This window comes from Prionailurus bengalensis, chromosome E4, assembly GCF_016509475.1.
Source record: "Prionailurus bengalensis isolate Pbe53 chromosome E4, Fcat_Pben_1.1_paternal_pri, whole genome shotgun sequence".
NCBI classification, from domain to species: domain Eukaryota; kingdom Metazoa; phylum Chordata; class Mammalia; order Carnivora; family Felidae; genus Prionailurus; species Prionailurus bengalensis.
In genome coordinates this window covers 67821811-67839332 of record NC_057360.1, presented here as the reverse complement: position 1 = coordinate 67839332, position 17522 = coordinate 67821811, and the positions used below count along the sequence as shown (strand labels likewise).

The 17522-nt window shown below is 50.1% G+C and overlaps 1 protein-coding gene across 1 annotated transcript in view; it reads right to left on the bottom strand.

Moving 5' to 3' along the window:
* ASH1L (ASH1 like histone lysine methyltransferase) overlaps positions 1–17522 on the bottom strand; it is a 197686-nt gene that overhangs the window by 2754 nt on the left and 177410 nt on the right. Inside the window, 15 exon segments of the mRNA XM_043568552.1 lie at positions 30–331; positions 1267–1307; positions 2531–2697; positions 3844–4016; positions 4114–4252; positions 5256–5346; positions 6153–6239; positions 7119–7367; positions 8674–8806; positions 8889–8943; positions 11907–12059; positions 13156–13313; positions 14950–15044; positions 15196–15360; positions 15768–15876. Of these exon segments, the coding sequence (XP_043424487.1) occupies positions 30–331; positions 1267–1307; positions 2531–2697; positions 3844–4016; positions 4114–4252; positions 5256–5346; positions 6153–6239; positions 7119–7367; positions 8674–8806; positions 8889–8943; positions 11907–12059; positions 13156–13313; positions 14950–15044; positions 15196–15360; positions 15768–15876 (2117 nt within the window).

Sequence of the window (17522 nt, the reverse complement as noted above, 5' to 3'; positions counted from 1 at the left end):
ACCCGAGACATGAGCCTGACTCTTCTTACCATTTTTTCCGGGGATTTTGTCCAGGAGACTGAGCAAGATCTGGTTGAGTCGTTCCCGCTGGCTGTGCCGTCGCTCCTCAGGGGTACAGGCAGGCGCCGGCTCCGGACTGCTCTCCTCCGCCTTCTTCTCGCCTTCGCTCGCTTCTGCGGCGGCCCCCTCCCGCTCCGGCTCCTCCAGGCCGGGCATCTCCTCAGCGGCTTGCTCCTGGCTGGCCAGGACCTCTTCAATCAAGGGCAGAGCATCGTCCTCCTGGCCCAGGTCTTTTAGGGGTGGCTTTGGGCGCTCAGACTTCCAGGAGGACCTGTGAGGCAGAGGTGGGAATTTAGACTAAGGCTGAGGAGGGCACTGGGGAGGGAAGGGGAGCAGAGGGGAGGTGGGGGTGGGGGCGGTGGGGAGGCACCTCAGGTGGCTTCAGACCCTGCGTCTAGCTCTTGGGAGTCTTGGCGCTGGGTGTGACTTTATTATTTGCACAAATCACCACCTTTCTCTGAAATCTGTTTTCTAATTATAAAATACAATTTCCTTCTTTCAGGAAATCCAAGGAATCCACAAACTGTACCAGAGCTGGTAACACTGCTTAGCTAGTTCTGACTGCATCGTGAGCATAGCGAGGTTTGGCCCAGCGCCGTGAGGCCCACAGTCCGACTCCAGTAAGACTTCATACGGAGCATTTCCTTTCCCATACCCACCCCCCCCCCCCACCGCCATGTGCGGTCTAGGACGTCCCTCTCAGGGGAAGCCATGACGTCGGTACAGCGGGCCGCAGGCCACCATTCAACAGAAAAGGAAACTGAAGGAAGGCCTCTGGTGCCCCTTCTCCCAGAACAAGCATCTCGTGCACAAAACCAGGACAAATCAGAGCCACATGCACACAGTGCTCGGCAAAACCCTGCACTTGCAGAGGCTTGACAGCACGCCCTTGACTGAGGTCCCAGGAACCGAACACCTCGGCTAATGAGAAAAGCTCGCAGAAACCTTGAAAAGGGACTTTTCTGAATCTGTCTAGAGTTCTGTCCCAAATCTTCTCCTTCTCTATTCCTGTTCCTTGTGAGCCTCCCTCCCTGCCCTGACTCCAGCTCTGTGACGAGACCGTGCCTCCTGTCACCTAGGCCCTCCCCTGGGCCACCCTGTCAGAGGTTCCCTATCCTCAGGTATGGCTGAGCGGGTGGATGGCGGTCCCCTTGCCCAAGCCGTGGGCCGCCTCCTACAGGCCCCTCACGTCCCCATGGGACTCACCGCCCTCCGTTCCTCTTGTAGTTGTCTGGGACGTAATGCGGCTGCAAAGAAAGGGAAGTGGTAAGTCTATGGCAGAGGCTGGCGAAGCTGGACCAGGCAGCCCAGGGCCAACTCAGGACAAGGAGCGGGAGGGGGGCAGCTAAGGAAACAGGAAGAAAACACAGGGCTGAGGCCCTCACTGGGTGAGGGCCGGGCGGCTGGGTCTTAAGGTCTGAAGTTCAGTACTTCCATCAGTCTGTAGGCTGTGATGGCTACAGTGGCTACAGTCTGTAGGCTGTGATGGCTACTTCCACTGTGTGTAGGCCAGTGGTTTTGGGGTCTCGTGAGCCCGCGACGACAGTACGAGGGACAGACTCCCAGTCCTGTCTGTCCCATCCTGATGTTTAAGTAGTGAAAGTTGGGGCTTCAAAGCTAACCTGTGAGCTGTTGCCCGAGCAAGCAAGACCAAAGAAGTCTAGATGAGAGGCGGGCAGAATATAAAATACTGTTCAGAGGTATCCAAAAACAAGAATAGGAGAAGCAGGGGCATGAATGCTTGCTTTCTGGCTAGACGGTTTCTAACCATTCTAGGAGGATGGCCATGGTTTTGGACAAGCCCACAGAAAGCAGGGTCAAGGATGAGGAGCTTAGTCCTGGGTCTCATTTTAGTAGGTAGATGGGGGGGACAACCAAAGCCTCTGTGGGAAGATGAATGGCACAAAATAACCGTATGGAGGAGGAGTATGTTCACGACAATGAAAGAAAAAACACAGGAGAAAGGCAGAAAATGAAAATGTTAATAACTCCATTATTTTCTGGGCAGTGGGATAATGTACAACTTTTTCTTAATGCTTCTGTAGTTTTCACGTTTTATATAATGATGGTGTCTTACATTTTCAATGCAGAGATACAAGGAAAAACCACTGAATTGTTTTCACTGACGTTTTCTCTGGGTTTGCTAATTCTACTTCTTAAAATTATGGATGTGAAAAACACACCCAAAAAGTACGATGGGGGCTCAAGGGCTAAGATTGTAAAGAGGTGAGAAAGAAAAAGAGGGAAACCCGACTGTAACACGGAGGCCAACAACTCCTGAGAAACAGCCCACGGCAGGAAATGCAGAAGAAATGTAGAAATGTATTTATACTGTTTAGAAATCCCAACTGCCCGGCTCCCGCAGTCCGGGACAGAGGAACAAGATGAGGAAGCAGGCTCCCCGCCCTATGGAGCCGCACGCGTGAGCTGCGCGGCCTGGACACAGACAGGTGGAAGGACGGAGACTCACCGAGAAATCTCTTTTGGGAGTGAGCTTCTTGGGGAAGTGGTCAAAGGCGTAGGGCTTGGTGCAGACGGGATAGCGGTTCCGGTGGATCTTGTAAAACAGGTGTGCGGACTTGTCGAGCCGATAGTCACAGATGTACACGTCCTGCTCCTTCACCCCTTTGGGTCTCCCTAGGAGTTCAAATACTGCTAAAGAACCCTCCTGTCTCCCTCCCTTCTCCCCGAGCTGCCCAGAGATGACACCACACCACTGGGAGGGCAGCAGGACTGTGAAGAGGGGACACTATGGCAATTCTGAGAGGCATCTGGTGACTGCAGAAGGAAGGAGAGTCCCCAGATGGGTGCGTGTGTGGGTGTGTGACAGGGCGGGAAGGTACCAGATGGGCAGCTTATTCAGGTGCTGCAGGAATGTGGGAGCACAGCCACCGGGATGACGGAGAAGACAGAGCAGAGTGTGGGGACGTCAGCAGAGAAGAAGGGCAGGTATAAAGGTGTAAAGGAAGGGAGCACATCTGGAAACAAACATTTTATTTAGTAAATATTTATTTACGTTAAGTCCTCTCTATGCCCCATGTGGGGCTTAAACTCATGACCCCAACTGAGCCCGCCGGGTGCCCCTGGAAATAAACACTTTACAACCGGGGACACAGTCCCCAGAACCATGGGCCCCAAGCAGCCAACGCTGCTATGATACCAAGAAGGTGAGGCAACCGAGCGCCTGGAAGAGACAGGTGAGCACGTGGGAGCTCACACCGGGAGCCCAATTGGCCCAAGTGCTCGTAGAGTGTCATTTCGCTTCATCTTCACAGAATGCTGTGACAGGGGCTAGCCCCTACTTCCGGGAGATTAAGTGACTGCCCGAGGATGCGCAAGTAACAAGTGGTGGGGCTGGGATTTGAAAATGGACTGACTCCACAGCCTACATGGTTGGCCATGGAGCTCATAAAAGCATTGCACTTTTCTGGTTGGTTTAATGTCCAGAGTTGCTGATGGCCTTGGGGACTCTGGAGTGGGCGGGTGAAAGAACATACCTTCCGACAGTACTAATGGGATGCTGAGCACGCGATATTAAGGAAGAAATGTTAACTAAATAAGTAAAAGGCGGGGGGGGGGGGGGGGGCAGGGCTAGGAATTAACAGCCACTGAGTACCAAGCACTAGGTAAGAGAAAGGAACGATGTAACGTTCAGCTCTCCCAAGCTTCACAGCTAGCCTGAGGACTCTTTTCATCACACGGAGACAAGAAGAATGGAGTGGCAGCTGCAGATTGAGGAACAGGGGACAGAAGGTCATTTCTTCGGCAGCTCGGGTCACTCACCTTTGCAATACGTGTAAAGGTCCAGTACACAGCAGGTCCCCACCACGGCCTCCAAGGGAATGATCTCGTACAGCGGCACCCGAAACAGCTCGTTGTGATAGAAGCGGCGAGAGGGGGAGTGGTGGGTCTCGTGGGGGCGGAAATAGTGGTGACCAAAGGCAAACCGCTCCTCTCTAGGGCAGAGAGAGGGTCAGGGTCAGTCAACTGGCAAGACCCTGGCAAGTATTCAGCTCTTTGCTGGAAGGAGACAGTGAAGACCTCAACACCTACTTTTCATTCTTCCAAAGCTTCTCAATGCGAAAGATGTCAAGTTTGTCTCGATTAATGTGTGACAACAGTCGGTAGGACTGGCGGACGGGGTGGCCGTCAGGGGTACGCCGGCTGTCCCGCATCAAATACACACAGTCGCCTGGAAGGCACAGGAGAGGTTAGACGAGGCCAGCATGAGCTCTGCCAGGTGTCCACTGGTCCCACCCAGGTCCACCCAGGAGAACGTAAAATCTAAACAACGGGTACAGACAGCACGGCCGCAGTCTCGCGGGGAAGATCGTCCGTGCTAGACTGTGAGGACACCACGAGGGAGCGTGCCCAGCTCTTGGATCCTGTTGTGTTTGTCCCAAGTCCTAAAACCAGCTTTGTGACAGCCTCGTCTCTCCAGATTCACTTTATTTTGTGGAGGGGAAATGTATAAAGCTGAAGGACTAAAGGAAATAAAACCTATACTGTTGACCCTTGAAACAACATGGCTTGAACGGCACAGGGTTGACTTAATGCAGATTTTTTTTTTTTTTTTTTTGGATAAATATGGTACAGGACTGTAGATGTACTGTAAAAACCTTCCTTACGATTTTCTTAACATTGTTTTCCTCTAGCTTTATTGTAAGCATGAAGTATATAAATACATGTAACATACAAAATATAGGTTAGTGGGCTATGTTATCAGTAAGGAAGGCTCTGGTCAACAAAAAACGATTAGAGTTCTTGGGGAGTCAAAAGTTACATGTGGATTTTTTAAGGGCGCCTGGGTGGCTCAGTCAATGAAGTGTCCGACTCTTGATTTTGGCTCAGGTCACAGTCTCATCGTTCACGGGTTTGAGCCCTGAGTCGGGCTCTGTGCTGGGTGTGGAGCCTGCTTGAGATTCTCTCCCCACTGCCCGCCCCCCCCCCTCACTGCCCCTCCCCAGCTTGCGCTCTCTCTCAAAATAAATAAAGTAACTTAAAAAAAAAACAAACAAAAGGTCATACGTGGATTTTTGACTGCATGGGGCGGGGGGAGGCTGGTGCCCCTAAACCTGCTGTGTTCCAGGGTCAGCTGTATTCTGTGGCCACGCAAGGCTGTGTGGTGACAGTGCTGTGTGGACGGCAGACAGTCCTGCTGCGAGGAAAGGTGGGGCCAGCTCGCGTGTACGCACCTTGACGAAGCAACAGGTCATCTCGGAGCAAACAGATGAAGTAGACACAGCCGGGCTGGGCGTAGTGGGGCCGAGGGGTCATGGGTACCTCCTGATAAGGACGAAAAGCCAACGGGTCAGGGCCGTGACTGCCACGTCCCGCCTACTGGTCTCCATTCTAACCCTACTGGACCGGGAAAGCGAAGGCCGTGCGTTCCCGACTGACCGCACGGAGCACAGCTTGTGCGGCTGCCCTGGGCCCCACGGGAGCGGGACAGCGCGTGAGGGGGACACTCGCAGTGTCACAGCGATGCAGGGAAGCTGCTGGCATTTAGAACCCACGTGCCGGGGAAGCCAGACATTCTGCAGTGCGTCCCTCGCGGCACGGAAATGCCGCTCTAAATGACGACACTGCCGCGAAGACGTTCTGCCCACAACTCTTCCCTTTACAGAGGAGCCCTGCCCGAGACCGCATGCACACACAGAGCAGAACAAGACAAACACCCACCTGGTAATGTGGGAGAGTCACTCAACCCACCGCCTCCCCCGGAAAGTGGACGGAGACTAACCCTGTGGACTCGGACTCCATGCTCTTTTCACTTAAACGCTACTTAACCTAAGTGGTATTTAGAGTACTGAGCTTGGACTTCACAAGTACTTTTTTCATGGAGAGCAGACAGTGTTTATAGAGCACCATTCCTTCCGCAGGTTTCTAAGTGTTTTATTTCCCCTTTGACCACACACTTGAGAAAGGAAAGGGCGGAACTGTTACCCTCAGGGTAAACTGTAAGAACCTGAGGCCCAGAGAGGTTGGGTAACTTATCAAAGGAAAGTCAGTGCATCAGGAGCAGGGCAGGTAGGAGGCCACGCGTGGACTCTCCCGCTTGCCGATCAGACTGTCACCAGAGGGCAGCTTACTCTGTCCACAGGCCTCGGGTCACACTGCTCACAGAGGTAGTGCTCCACGTCTGAGTTCACCCCCATACAGTCACAGTGCTGCCACACCTGTGGGGACAAAGTGCGGTTGGGAGGGGGCCTTACACTTACTGAGAAGGGCCGGGGGCAAAGAATAACGAAACGAAACAGTGGCACAGAGTGAAGTCAAACAGGAACTAAGGGATGTGAATGTGTGTGAACATACGTGTACCGATCGCTTTAGGACACACACGCACCCGGGCAAATAAAATGTGGAGCTGGACAGAGAACAGAGGGACGTAGGGTTATAGAAGCAAACTACTTACTGAGTAGCACACAGCCGTGACCCGGCTGCTGCGGAGGCCTTAGTCACACAATGTTTCTTTTTCTTTTTTTAAAGTTTTTATTTGTTTTTGAGAGAGTGAGAAAGAGAGAGAGAGAAGGGCAGAGGAGGGGGGTGGGGGAGAGAGAGAGAGAGAGAGAGAGAGAGAGAGAGAGAGAGAGAGAGAGAGAGAGAGAATCCCTAGCAGGCTCCATGCTGTCAGCACAGAGCCCGACGCGGGGCTGGATCCCACAGACCGTGACATCATGACCTGAGCCGAAGTCAAGAGTCCGGCGTTTGACGGACCGAGCCCCCCAGGCGCCCCGCACAGCGTTTCTCCGTGCTGTGGCCTAATCCCGGGCTCCCGACCACCCTGTGTGTCACTCGTGGCCCCCTTCCCACCTGGTAAGGTGGCAAGTGCGGAGCCTCGCTGTGCCTGCGTCAGGGCCACAGAGGGCAGCGCTGCTCTGCGCGGCTCCTTCCCACACAATCCCTGGGTCCGGCCTCCCCAAGACCCGTGCAGGGTGATGGAGAGGTGGGAGAGGTGGGAAAGCGGGAAGGATAACGGGAAAGAGGAAGAAGACAGGAGAAAGGTCATCTGGGAGCAGCGAGGGCCGAGGCCCCGGCCTGTGTCCCCCGGGGCTCACCATGCACTTGTCACACTGGATCATGAGGCCTTCGTCCTTGTGCAGGCCGCACACACAGCGGATGACGTCGTCGTCCTTCTCGTGCACGTTCTCCTTCTCGGAGACGGAGGCCTCGCTGCCGTCTGCCTCGCTCGCCGTCTCTCCCACGATCTCGTCGATCTGGGCCGACGCCTCGTGCCGGGCGTTGTAGTAGGTCTTCCGCAGGCGGCAGACATCTCTCCCGATGGGGGATTTACGCCCGTAGTACTTCTGAAGAGAGCAGAGCAAAGAAACGCGTGTGCTCTTGTCAGCAGGGCTCAAGCGTGTACCTGGAGGGGGCGGCTGGCTGGCTGTCAGCACAGCTTCGAGTCCTCTCCTCGGGGCCGGGAGGCGGAGCCCCGTGGTGGGCAAAGAGCTCCCTTCGGACAAACCTGAGGAGGCAGGAGGAGTCTCATCCTCCCGCTCTGGTTAACAGACTTCCAATACCATCAAATATCAACTAACATGAATTCAAGAATTCAAGTCAGAATCTGCAAGACGGTTTCCCATTCACGCTGCCGCCGCCACCCATCAGGGGGCAAACACAGCAGCTGTCGTGGGGGCAGCGGGCAGAGCCCGTACTCTGTCCTGCACCTGCACGTGCCGGGGACGGAGCCGTGAGCTCTGCATATGCATGGGTTTCAGCAGAAAGCATGTTGTAATTCCAGACCGAGCTATCTATCTCCTACCCATCTTTCTTTCGTTTCTGCCTTCCACCTTGGTTCTTCCCTTACCTCGCGGCCCCTTGTTCTTCCTGGTCCTTCCCAAGGTATTTTAAAATCACTGAGAATCCTCCTCATCCCTACGTACCCTACAATACTCCATCCTCTCCTTTAAATCAGGTCGAGGTCACCTTCTCTTCAATGAGCATCGGCTATTCTACAACCATTGGTCTAACACCCCTCAATCCCATCCGTAAGATTTAGTTTGATTTACTGTACTGTACATATTTCTGTGTATTTCACATACACTTAGTGTCTTGAGGAAAGAAACTACAGACAACCTAAGTGTGGTAAGGTAATACGTATTATGTGATACAAACATTCAATACCAAATTAGGCTTTTACAAAAATTTCTTTTTTGGGAGTATGATTTAACCTTCCATTCTGGTCACATCAGTGTCGTTATTACATAAGACTCTACAATATTGAGTACGCTGTAACCCTTTCCCAGAGGGTATTCAATAAAAACTGTTGCCTCTCGGGGCGCCTGGGTAGCTCAGTCGGTTGAGCATCCGACTCTTGATTTTGGATCAGATCGTGATCCTGGGGTTGTGGGGATCCAGCCCCAAACTGGGCTCTGTGCTGACAGGCCTGCGTGGGATTCTCTCTCTGTCTCTCTCTCTCTCTCTCTGCCCCTCCCTTGCTCTGGAGTGCGCGCTCTCTCTCTCTCCCTCTCAAAAAAAAAAAAAAAAAAAGAAAAAATTGTTGCATTTTGTAGCCAGAAATATAGTTTGATAAAAGAGGGTAAAAATCTTTAACTTCTGGAAAAGTTCTCTTCAAAACTGTGAATGCACGTCTGAAGTCCGGGAAAATACCTCAGCATTCCGAAAGACCTTGAGCATGTCAGCGTCAAAAGCCTCCACGGTCTTGTAGTGGCCGGTGAGGATGCGCCTCTCTACGGTGGCCAGGTCCAGGGGGTCAGAGATCTTCTCGTAATAATCAGCGTTCCTGGGGCACAAAGCCAGGGCATCAGTCCGCTGCGCTCGGCACCCGTCTACAACTCAGATGATTCCCCAATTTGTGAACTTACTTTTTCTTCGGGGGGAGGCTCAGAAGGGGCGCGGCCAGGACTTGTCGGGAAGGATCTGCAGAGAAGGCAAGGTTTCAGGGCTACATGATGCAAGAGAGGCCAGTACTAACTGCAGGCCAGAAACGTAGGATCCCCAAAATTAAAGTTAGGGGGAAAAAAATCCAAGTGTGTTTTGAGGGTGGCCATGGACATTTCAGGAATGGGGGCACCGAAGCAGGGAAGATCCCCTCGGGATTACCTGGAATGTGAAGATGAGGGAGATGTGCCTGAAATGCCACACCTGTTAGCTGGATAAGGAGAACAACCTTCTATGAGGAGTGAGAGATGGGAAATTATCACAGCAGAGCCAGCTGCTCAGGGCAACTCCCCGCTCGCCACGTTTGACTAACGCAAAGAGCGTCTTACCCCCAAATATTTTCTAGTTCCTGTCAATGGCCCGCTGTTAATATTACTCTGTTGGTGTGGATTCAAATAAATTCCAGATAGTGAATAATTTGGTAGTGTAAATATTTCCTGGAATCAGTTTCCTTATAACACGGTTTCTCCAGATCATGAAAACAGAATTCAACCTGTGGGGCTGCTACCTACCTTACCTACTTTCTCTTTAAAAATTCTACTTTGTTACTGAAGACTCGTTACCACAGAATGCTGTCTTGGTTCCAGGCATGCAACATGTGATCTGATGATGCCACACGCCACCTGTTGCTCACAGGTGGCCACACACGTCATTGCAGGACTACGGGCTACCCTCCCTGGGCCGCAGTCTTTAGCCCCTGGACTTACTTATCTCACAACTGCAAATCTTAATCTCTTTTATCTATTTCCCCCATCTTCCCCCACCCTCTCCCTCCAGCAACCTCCAGTTTGTTCTCTGTATTTAAGAATCTATTTATCTGCTCGTTTTGCTTTTTAGATTCTACACACAAGTGAAATCTCTGTCTGACTTACGTCACTAAACATAATGCCCTGTTACGTCCATCTATGTTGTCACAAACAGCAAGATCTCCTTCTTTTTAATGGCCAAGTAATATTCCACCGCGTGTGTTTCGACATCATCCTTATCCACTCATTCATGGGTGGACGCCTGGGCTGCTCCCACATCCTGGCCCTTCTAAATAATGCTACAAAAAACACAGGGACACATCTATCTTTTTTACTTAGAATTTTCGTTTGGAGTAAATGCCAGTAATGTGATTACTGGGTCATATGGTATTACTAGCTATTTACTTTTTCTATTTCCATCTTTAATTTTTGAGGGACTTTCATTCACCACCTTTCTTTCTAGCAACGACTAAAGAGAAAAAGCCTGTTGTCTCCTGCCCAGAAGGTGGGGACATGCAGACACGCTGGCTGCAGACTCACGTCCCAACAGGCAGGGCTGGCTGGCAACGGGGGTGTGACTTTTTGGGGATGGAAACAGAACAGGTGCCACAAAACTAAATCTTAGGACAGGTTGGTCCCCCTTTCTTTCTTCTCTATATCCTTAGGTTAACAAAACTGCAAAGAGCCACTAAAACATGGAGCTAAGGAACGGACTGAGAAAAGAGAGGGAAAGCGAAGTTCCTCAGAATCTAGCGAGACAGAGGGAGAAATAGGCCCAAACTGATAACAAAAAGCTACAAGTATTTGTCAAACTCTCTCCTTTTCCTTATTTTTTTGAGGGAGAGTGCTCACAAGAGTGGAGGGCAGTGGGGGAGTTGGGAGGGAAGGAGAGAGGGAGAGGGGGAGAAGGGGAGAGACAGGGAAGGATGGGGAGAGAGAGAGGGAGGGGGAGGGAGAGAGAGAGGGAGGGGGAGGGAGAGAGAGAGGGAGGGGGAGAGAGGGAGGGAGAGGGAAGGGGAGGGAGAGAGGGAGGGAGAGGGAGAGAGGGAGGGAGAGGGAGAGAGAGAGGGAGGGGGAGGGAGAGAGGGAGGGAGAGGGAGAGAGGGAGGGAGAGAGGGAGAGGGAGAGGGAGAGAGGGAGAGGGAGAGAGGGAGAGGGAGAGAGGGAGAGGGAGAGAGGGAGAGAGGGAGAGAGAGAGAGAGAGAGAGAGAGAGAGAGAGAATGAATCCCAAGCAGGCTCCACATCTAGCACAGAGCCCAACGAGGGGCTCGATCTAATGACAGTGAGAACATGACCCGAGCCAAAATGAAGTTGGCCGCTTAACCAAATCAGCCACCCAGATGTCCCTAAAATCTTTCATTCTAAACATCTCCAAATTTCCTGGTCAGAAAAAGTCACGAATGTTACCAAACTACCTTCCCCAAGTGAAAAACTGTCCTTCCCCACGGTCGCCCCCAACACATACTCAAAAGAGGTCTTGAAAGAGGAAAGATGTGATGAAAGTGTTTGCCTGAAAATGCTTTTAAAGTAATTTTCTTGCAACTTTATGTCCTTTTCCTTAATGTGGGGGCCAGGGCCTGTGAACTCTCCAAAATACATGCAAAGTTATACATTTTTCTGGGGAAAGAGTCCACAGCTTTTATTAGACTCTCAAAGGTCTTTTGGTCAATCAAAAAAGCTTAAGGGGGCACCTGGCAGACTCAGTTGGTGGAGCTGCGGGTCTCGATCTCAGGGATGCGAGTTCAAGCCCCAAGTAGAGATTACTTAAAAAAAAAAAAAAAAAAAGTTGAAAAAACAAGGTTAAGAAACACTGATGTTGTATGTTCACAACACCCTTCTCCTTGAATTGCTAATCCACTGTGTCATTCAGGAATATCACATCCAAGACAGAGACTGGTCCTTTCTGTTCTCCAGATAAGACATGTGATTCCTGAATGTAGTCCTTAGCTGTGGTAGAATTCCAATAAATACCAAGGACTGACAGAGGCGATCAAGGAACGAGACCCTGGCAGCACTCCCCAAAGACGAAAGCCCCTCCTACGAATTCTACACTCTGACCAGGAAGAGTGAAGTCTCCTCCTGAACCCCTAGCCCTGAACGTCCGTTGTTCTTGATCTTGGGTGTCTCGGGTGAGGGTAAGAGACAGGATTTGTACAGGAAGAGGAGGAGAAAGCCTTCGGGGTGGACGTGGTCACCTTTGTAGGAGATGATGCCGTCACAGATCTCTTTGAAGATCTGGGCAAGGCGGGCTGCCCGTGCCACCTCAATGTTCTCCTCAGCTGCTGCCAGCCGTCGCGTTCGAACAGATCGTGCTGTCTGCAGGGCGGAGAACTGGGTCATGAAGACATCTGCAAGGGTCAAGTGAAAATCAGTTCCCCCACAGATTCTTGCCGTTTGCTCTACTGTCCTTGAAGTGGTCAGATAGATTAGTGATCACGAAGTTCTTTGTCCCCTTCTTAAAGAATGCCAGGAAACACGAGCTAGAGGGGCCTGATCTCAGTGGCCAGATGCTGTACAGAACAGCAGCTGCAAACCGTGCTTCAAAATGGGTCTGTGTTTGAATGCTGGCTGCCCTACTTCCTAGCCGTGTGCTTTTGGGTGAGTTACTCGCACTCTGTGTCTCAGCTTCTTGACTGCAACATGGGAATGGTGGTAGGGCTTCCCTCATGCGAGAACTGTGCAGACTGAGATAGCGCTCTTAGTGTGTCTAGCTCAGGGCTTGACCCGTAACAAAGACTCAGGAAGTAATTACTATTAGCAGAAGATCTGACCTAAGTGGGACGTAAGTTCAGAGAACTGATGCCAATCAAATTATTGACAGGATAGAAGGCCAATTTCTAAATCTGTCTCGTTCCCCCACACACCATGCATAATGTGTCTACTTTTTGAGGGACAGAAAGAAAGATTCAAAGAGGAGCGTGAGCTTTTGAACAGTATTTCTACCTAGGAAGGGTGCTTGGAGAGGCCAGTTTCTCTGTTCTCAGTCTGTTCTGGACGACAGACCTGAACTCAGGAGTGCTGTTAGGTTATTCGCTCAAGAAGCATAAAGGAATCTCAAGGTCTGTGTGTAGAACGCTCATCTGAACGTGGGGGAAAGTCTTCAAGTTCACACTGCTGTCACCGTCTCCCGCGCTCGGCGTCACTATGTGCCGTGTGCAAGTTATTCTCCGGGCAGGAAGGGAGACAGAAGACCCACTGCCTATCACAAGTCTGGGAACGCTCAGGCTGCGGGCAAGTGTTTGGGAAGCTGGTGAGGGGGTGTCTTCCTATCCCCCCGGGCACAGACTCGTGGCTGAGATTGACGGGTGATTGATTGTGGACCGATGCTTGTATGTTGGGGTCTTAACTTTTTTGGTGTAGACTGAAAAGAATCTTTGAATACAACGCTGGAAAGGAGCTGCAGGGATCCCTTTGCGACCGTGTCACGGGACGAACAGGCCTTACCGGACTTGATGTTCCCGTCATCTCGGCAGACGCTGTTCCAGCGCGTACACAGAGATGCTGAGTGAACATCCTCGCTGGCGGGCTTTACCTCCTCCTGTTTCTGCCGGATCTTCTCCCAGTTCCGGACCAAGAACACATGATGCTTTAACACAAAATTCCTGTAAGCAAGGAAGGAAGTTCCTTTATTCATTTAATAAGCATTTATTACATGTCTACTCTACATAAGCCACTATTAAGATGATATAAATGAATAATTATCAGCTAATTCAGCTATTATAAAAATAATTATATATGGGGACACAGAATTCAGTTTTGCATCCTGGCCTTTTTTTTCCCATATAAAACATTCATATAAGAAAATATATACATTTTTAAAGTAGGCTTCATGCCCAGTGCGTGCCCAACATGGGGCTTGAACTCATGACACAGAGATCAAGACCTGAGCTGAGATCAAGAGTTGGACGCTTAACCGACTGAACCACCCAGGTGTCCCAAAACATTCCCCTGTATTATTTACAAGCATCTCGCGAAACACCACTGAAAAGCTGCAAAACTTCTACCAATTGCGACAGCCTGACTGGAAGGCAGAGATTTACAAAGTGCGTGCACAAATTCTAAGTGAAGCCGCCAAAATGCAGCATGGGCTCAGGATTCGCTGTTACAGGGAGAACTGGACTGGGAGGTAAAGGCAGGCATTTACGACAGACACACCAGGCAGACTGTGTTAGGTGAAGTGCCTCCACGTAGACCTCGAAGTTTAGACGAGTCAGGTGTATCTTGAAGAGCTTTGTGAAGGCATCAGTAGATGCCTGGGTTCCATGTCTGAAAATTACGGTTTAAGTGGTCTGACGGTGGCCCGGGCGGCACGAATCTCCAAAGTTCCCTGGGCTAATATGCGGCCAAAGCAGAAAACCACCTGACTGGATCATCTCTGTTTTCCTGAGGTTTAAAATTTCTATGACTTTAAGTGATACAGGATGAAAGGGGCTAAAATTACAGTAAAGTTATAAACAAGGATGAACTTTCTAAGATACTGGAGCGTACGGTCACAGAAGACGCAGAATTCGTCCCAGGACAATTTGAAACCCAGGACGTACATATCTCCTTCGCTTCCTTCTGACACGGACAAACCTCCCCTGAATACAGGGAAGAGCGTAAATGACCCTGAAGACCCTTTTCACTGCTCTATTACTGTATCAACAAAGCAGGGAACCTTGACCTTTTCTGTGCCGAGGTTCCTCTGGCAGGCTGGTGAAGCCCACGTGACCCTTCTCTGAACAAAGTTTTAAAGTATTTAAACATTTTAAATTAATAAGCAGTTTTTAATTTGTAACACACAGGATTAAACGGAAACCAAATAGTCAGTTTTCAGAATATTAAAAAACCCCTGAAATTGTGATACAGAAATAAACGTTCCTTTTTCCCCACATGACAAGATCCAGTGGTAGGTTTCACCGGCACAGCAACCTCGAGGGAGAGAGCACGTAAACGACACTTTGACATGTCCGTGACAACTGTGACAAGCGGTGAAAATGTGAACGTTGAGTTGTGGAAGCTGCGACTACTACACGCACTGTTTGCCTACCATCATATTTGACGGAAATGCTAAATTTCAGTTAGAAATTCGGAAAAATAGAGACAATTCCCGCCCCCCCCCCCCACACCCAAATTTATATATCCTGACTCCCGGCTGGAGACCTCGTGCACAAAAGAAATGATTTAACCACACAGATGTTTCTTAATTTTCTAAATCGACAAGCAAATCACACAAAGGTAAGAAAAGCTCCTTTTTACCTTTCTCGATTAGACATCGGCTTCATTTGTAACTGGGGGGTCAACCTTGTGGGAGCGTTGATGTTTTCACTGGGCTCTTCGGAGAGGTGGCCTCTCTGAAAGTGCGGGAAGGGAAGGACCGATGAGAAATCCCCTCGCAGAATGTTAGAGCCGCTGTAAGAGGCTGCCCCTCTGCCGGCCCCTCTTCCCGCCAGTAAGCGCCTCTAAGCGGTTGTTCGGGGAAAGAGCCAGGAGATCATGACTCACCCTTTTCTTCAGCTTGTGCTTAGACTTCCTCTTCTCCTTTGACCGTCCAGATTTCTTGTGAGTGGCCACAGGCTGGCTGCTTTTGCTGCTGGTGAGGCCGTTCATGCGCTGACTCTTGCCCCCGATGATCCCTCGACACTTCTCAAAGCCACACTTGCACAGTTGCTTTGAAAGGAAAGAGAAGAGAACTCTTGGCTGCCAGTTCACTTACAAGTTCAAACAGAAGTCCCGAGCACCTGGGCACCCAACAGTGTGAATCAGGACATTTTCATACAGAGGAAAATAACTGAGGAGAAACTTAGTGTGTTTCCATGGAAAGGAAAGATTAAAATTTGGGAAAACTTCTTCACTAGGCAAGTTAAGAACTGACCGAGGACCAAACACGACCGGGCAGTCTCTTTCTAGTTCTGAGACCAGGGAGAGCCGGCAAGGGGGTCGGTGAGTGGGGTGAGAACCACCGTCTCCAATTCACTTCACAGCGGCCGTACGTCAATGCCGTCTACAGAAGGCGGTGTCGGGGACGGCACCGTGAGGACGCTCAACCTCCCTCTTGATGGACTCGTGATGCTCACCTGCTTTTCAACGTTAAAGGAATGGAAGTTGTAATCGTAGGTGAGCTCGGTACCAGCTGGCATGTCTTTAAGAGCATACAGTCCGATCCGGTACACTCCATTGACAGACCTAGAGAAAAGGACAGGGTTAAAGGCAGAGAGCCTTTGTTTTCTTTTTTAGAGTTTATTTCTTTATTTTGAGAGAAAGACAGCGGAGTGGGGGAGTGGCAGAGAGAGAGAAGCCCAAGCGGGCTCTGCTGGGTCAGCGCAGAGCCTACTGTGGGGGCTCGAACCCCACAAAGCTGCAAGATCATGACCTGAGCCGGAACCAAGAGTTGGGACACTTAACGGACTGAGCCACCCAGGTGCCCCTGAAGGTAGAGATTCTTAATACCTTGCCTAAACCCTAGAAAAACGGGTATGCTGATTTCAAATGTGCCTTTGTTTCTGTGTCCAATTACCCAGGTTTCCTGGCCAGACTCTGCAGTATAATATCTCGCTTCCATTCTGTCCAGCCTGTGTAACACTGCCAGATTAATAGTCCTCAGTCAGCTTTCTGGAAAACACGGACCATGCTGTCAGTGAGACTAGGTCTTAACGTTTCCTGCTTGATATTCAAAGTCCCTCTAAAACGTGGTGTAGGTTTACTTATTAAGTAAATTATTTCTTACGGTTAATCTGTAAAACTTCTAGTTCCTACTGATCTCCAGCTTTCTCACCTGTACAGGAGTCGCTCTTTGGTTCTATTCTATGTAACTTACTAATGATCTACCACGTACTATTCTAGATGCTTTATGTAATAATCATAGCTATCACGAGAGTGATTGTTAAATTAATTACAACATCTTGCTGTACTTATTTAATCCTCCCAACAACAGTATTAAAAACGCACTATTATTAGGGGTGCCTGGGTGGCTCAGTCAGTGGGGCGTCTGACTTCAGCCTCAGGTCATGGTCTCACGGTTCATCAGTTCGAGCCCTGCGTCTGGCTCTGTGCTGACAACTCGGAGCCTGGAGCCTGGTTCCGATTCTGTGTCTCCCTCTCTCTCTGCCCCTTCCCCACTCACGCTCTGTCTCTGTCTCTCTCAAAACTAAATAAACATTAAAAAAAATTTTTTTTAAAAGACACTATTATTAGACAGTATTATGGCCCCCATTTTCTAAATGAGGAAGCTGAGGCAGAGAGGTTAAGTAACCTATTGGAAGTCACACAGCTAATAACCGAGGGAATCGAATTTATTTATTTATTTATTTATATTTATTTATTTATTTGAACACAAACAGGGGAGGATCAGAGACACACAGGGAGAGAGAGAATCCCAAGCAGGCTCTGCACTGTCAATGTGGAGCCAGATGCGGGGCTCAAACTCACAAACCTCGAGATCTTGACCTGAGCTGAAGTTGGATGCTTAACCAACTGGTCACCCAGGTATCCCGAAAGTTCATTTTTTAATTTTTATTATTTTCAAAAATAATTTTTTTAATGTTTATTTTTGAGAGAGAGAGACAGATGCACAGAGTGTGAGCAGGGGAGGGACAGAGAGACAGGGAGACATAGAACCTGAAGCAGACTCCAGGCTCTGAGCTGTCAGCACAGAGCCCGATGTGAGGCTCGAACTCATGAACTTCGAGATTATAATCTGAGCTGAAATCGGATGCTTAACTGACTGAGCGACCCAGGCACCCCCAAAATTTTTTTAAAAGTAATTTCTATACCGGACATGGGACTTGAACTCACAACCCCAAGATCAACACGCACATGTGCAGGCTCTTCTG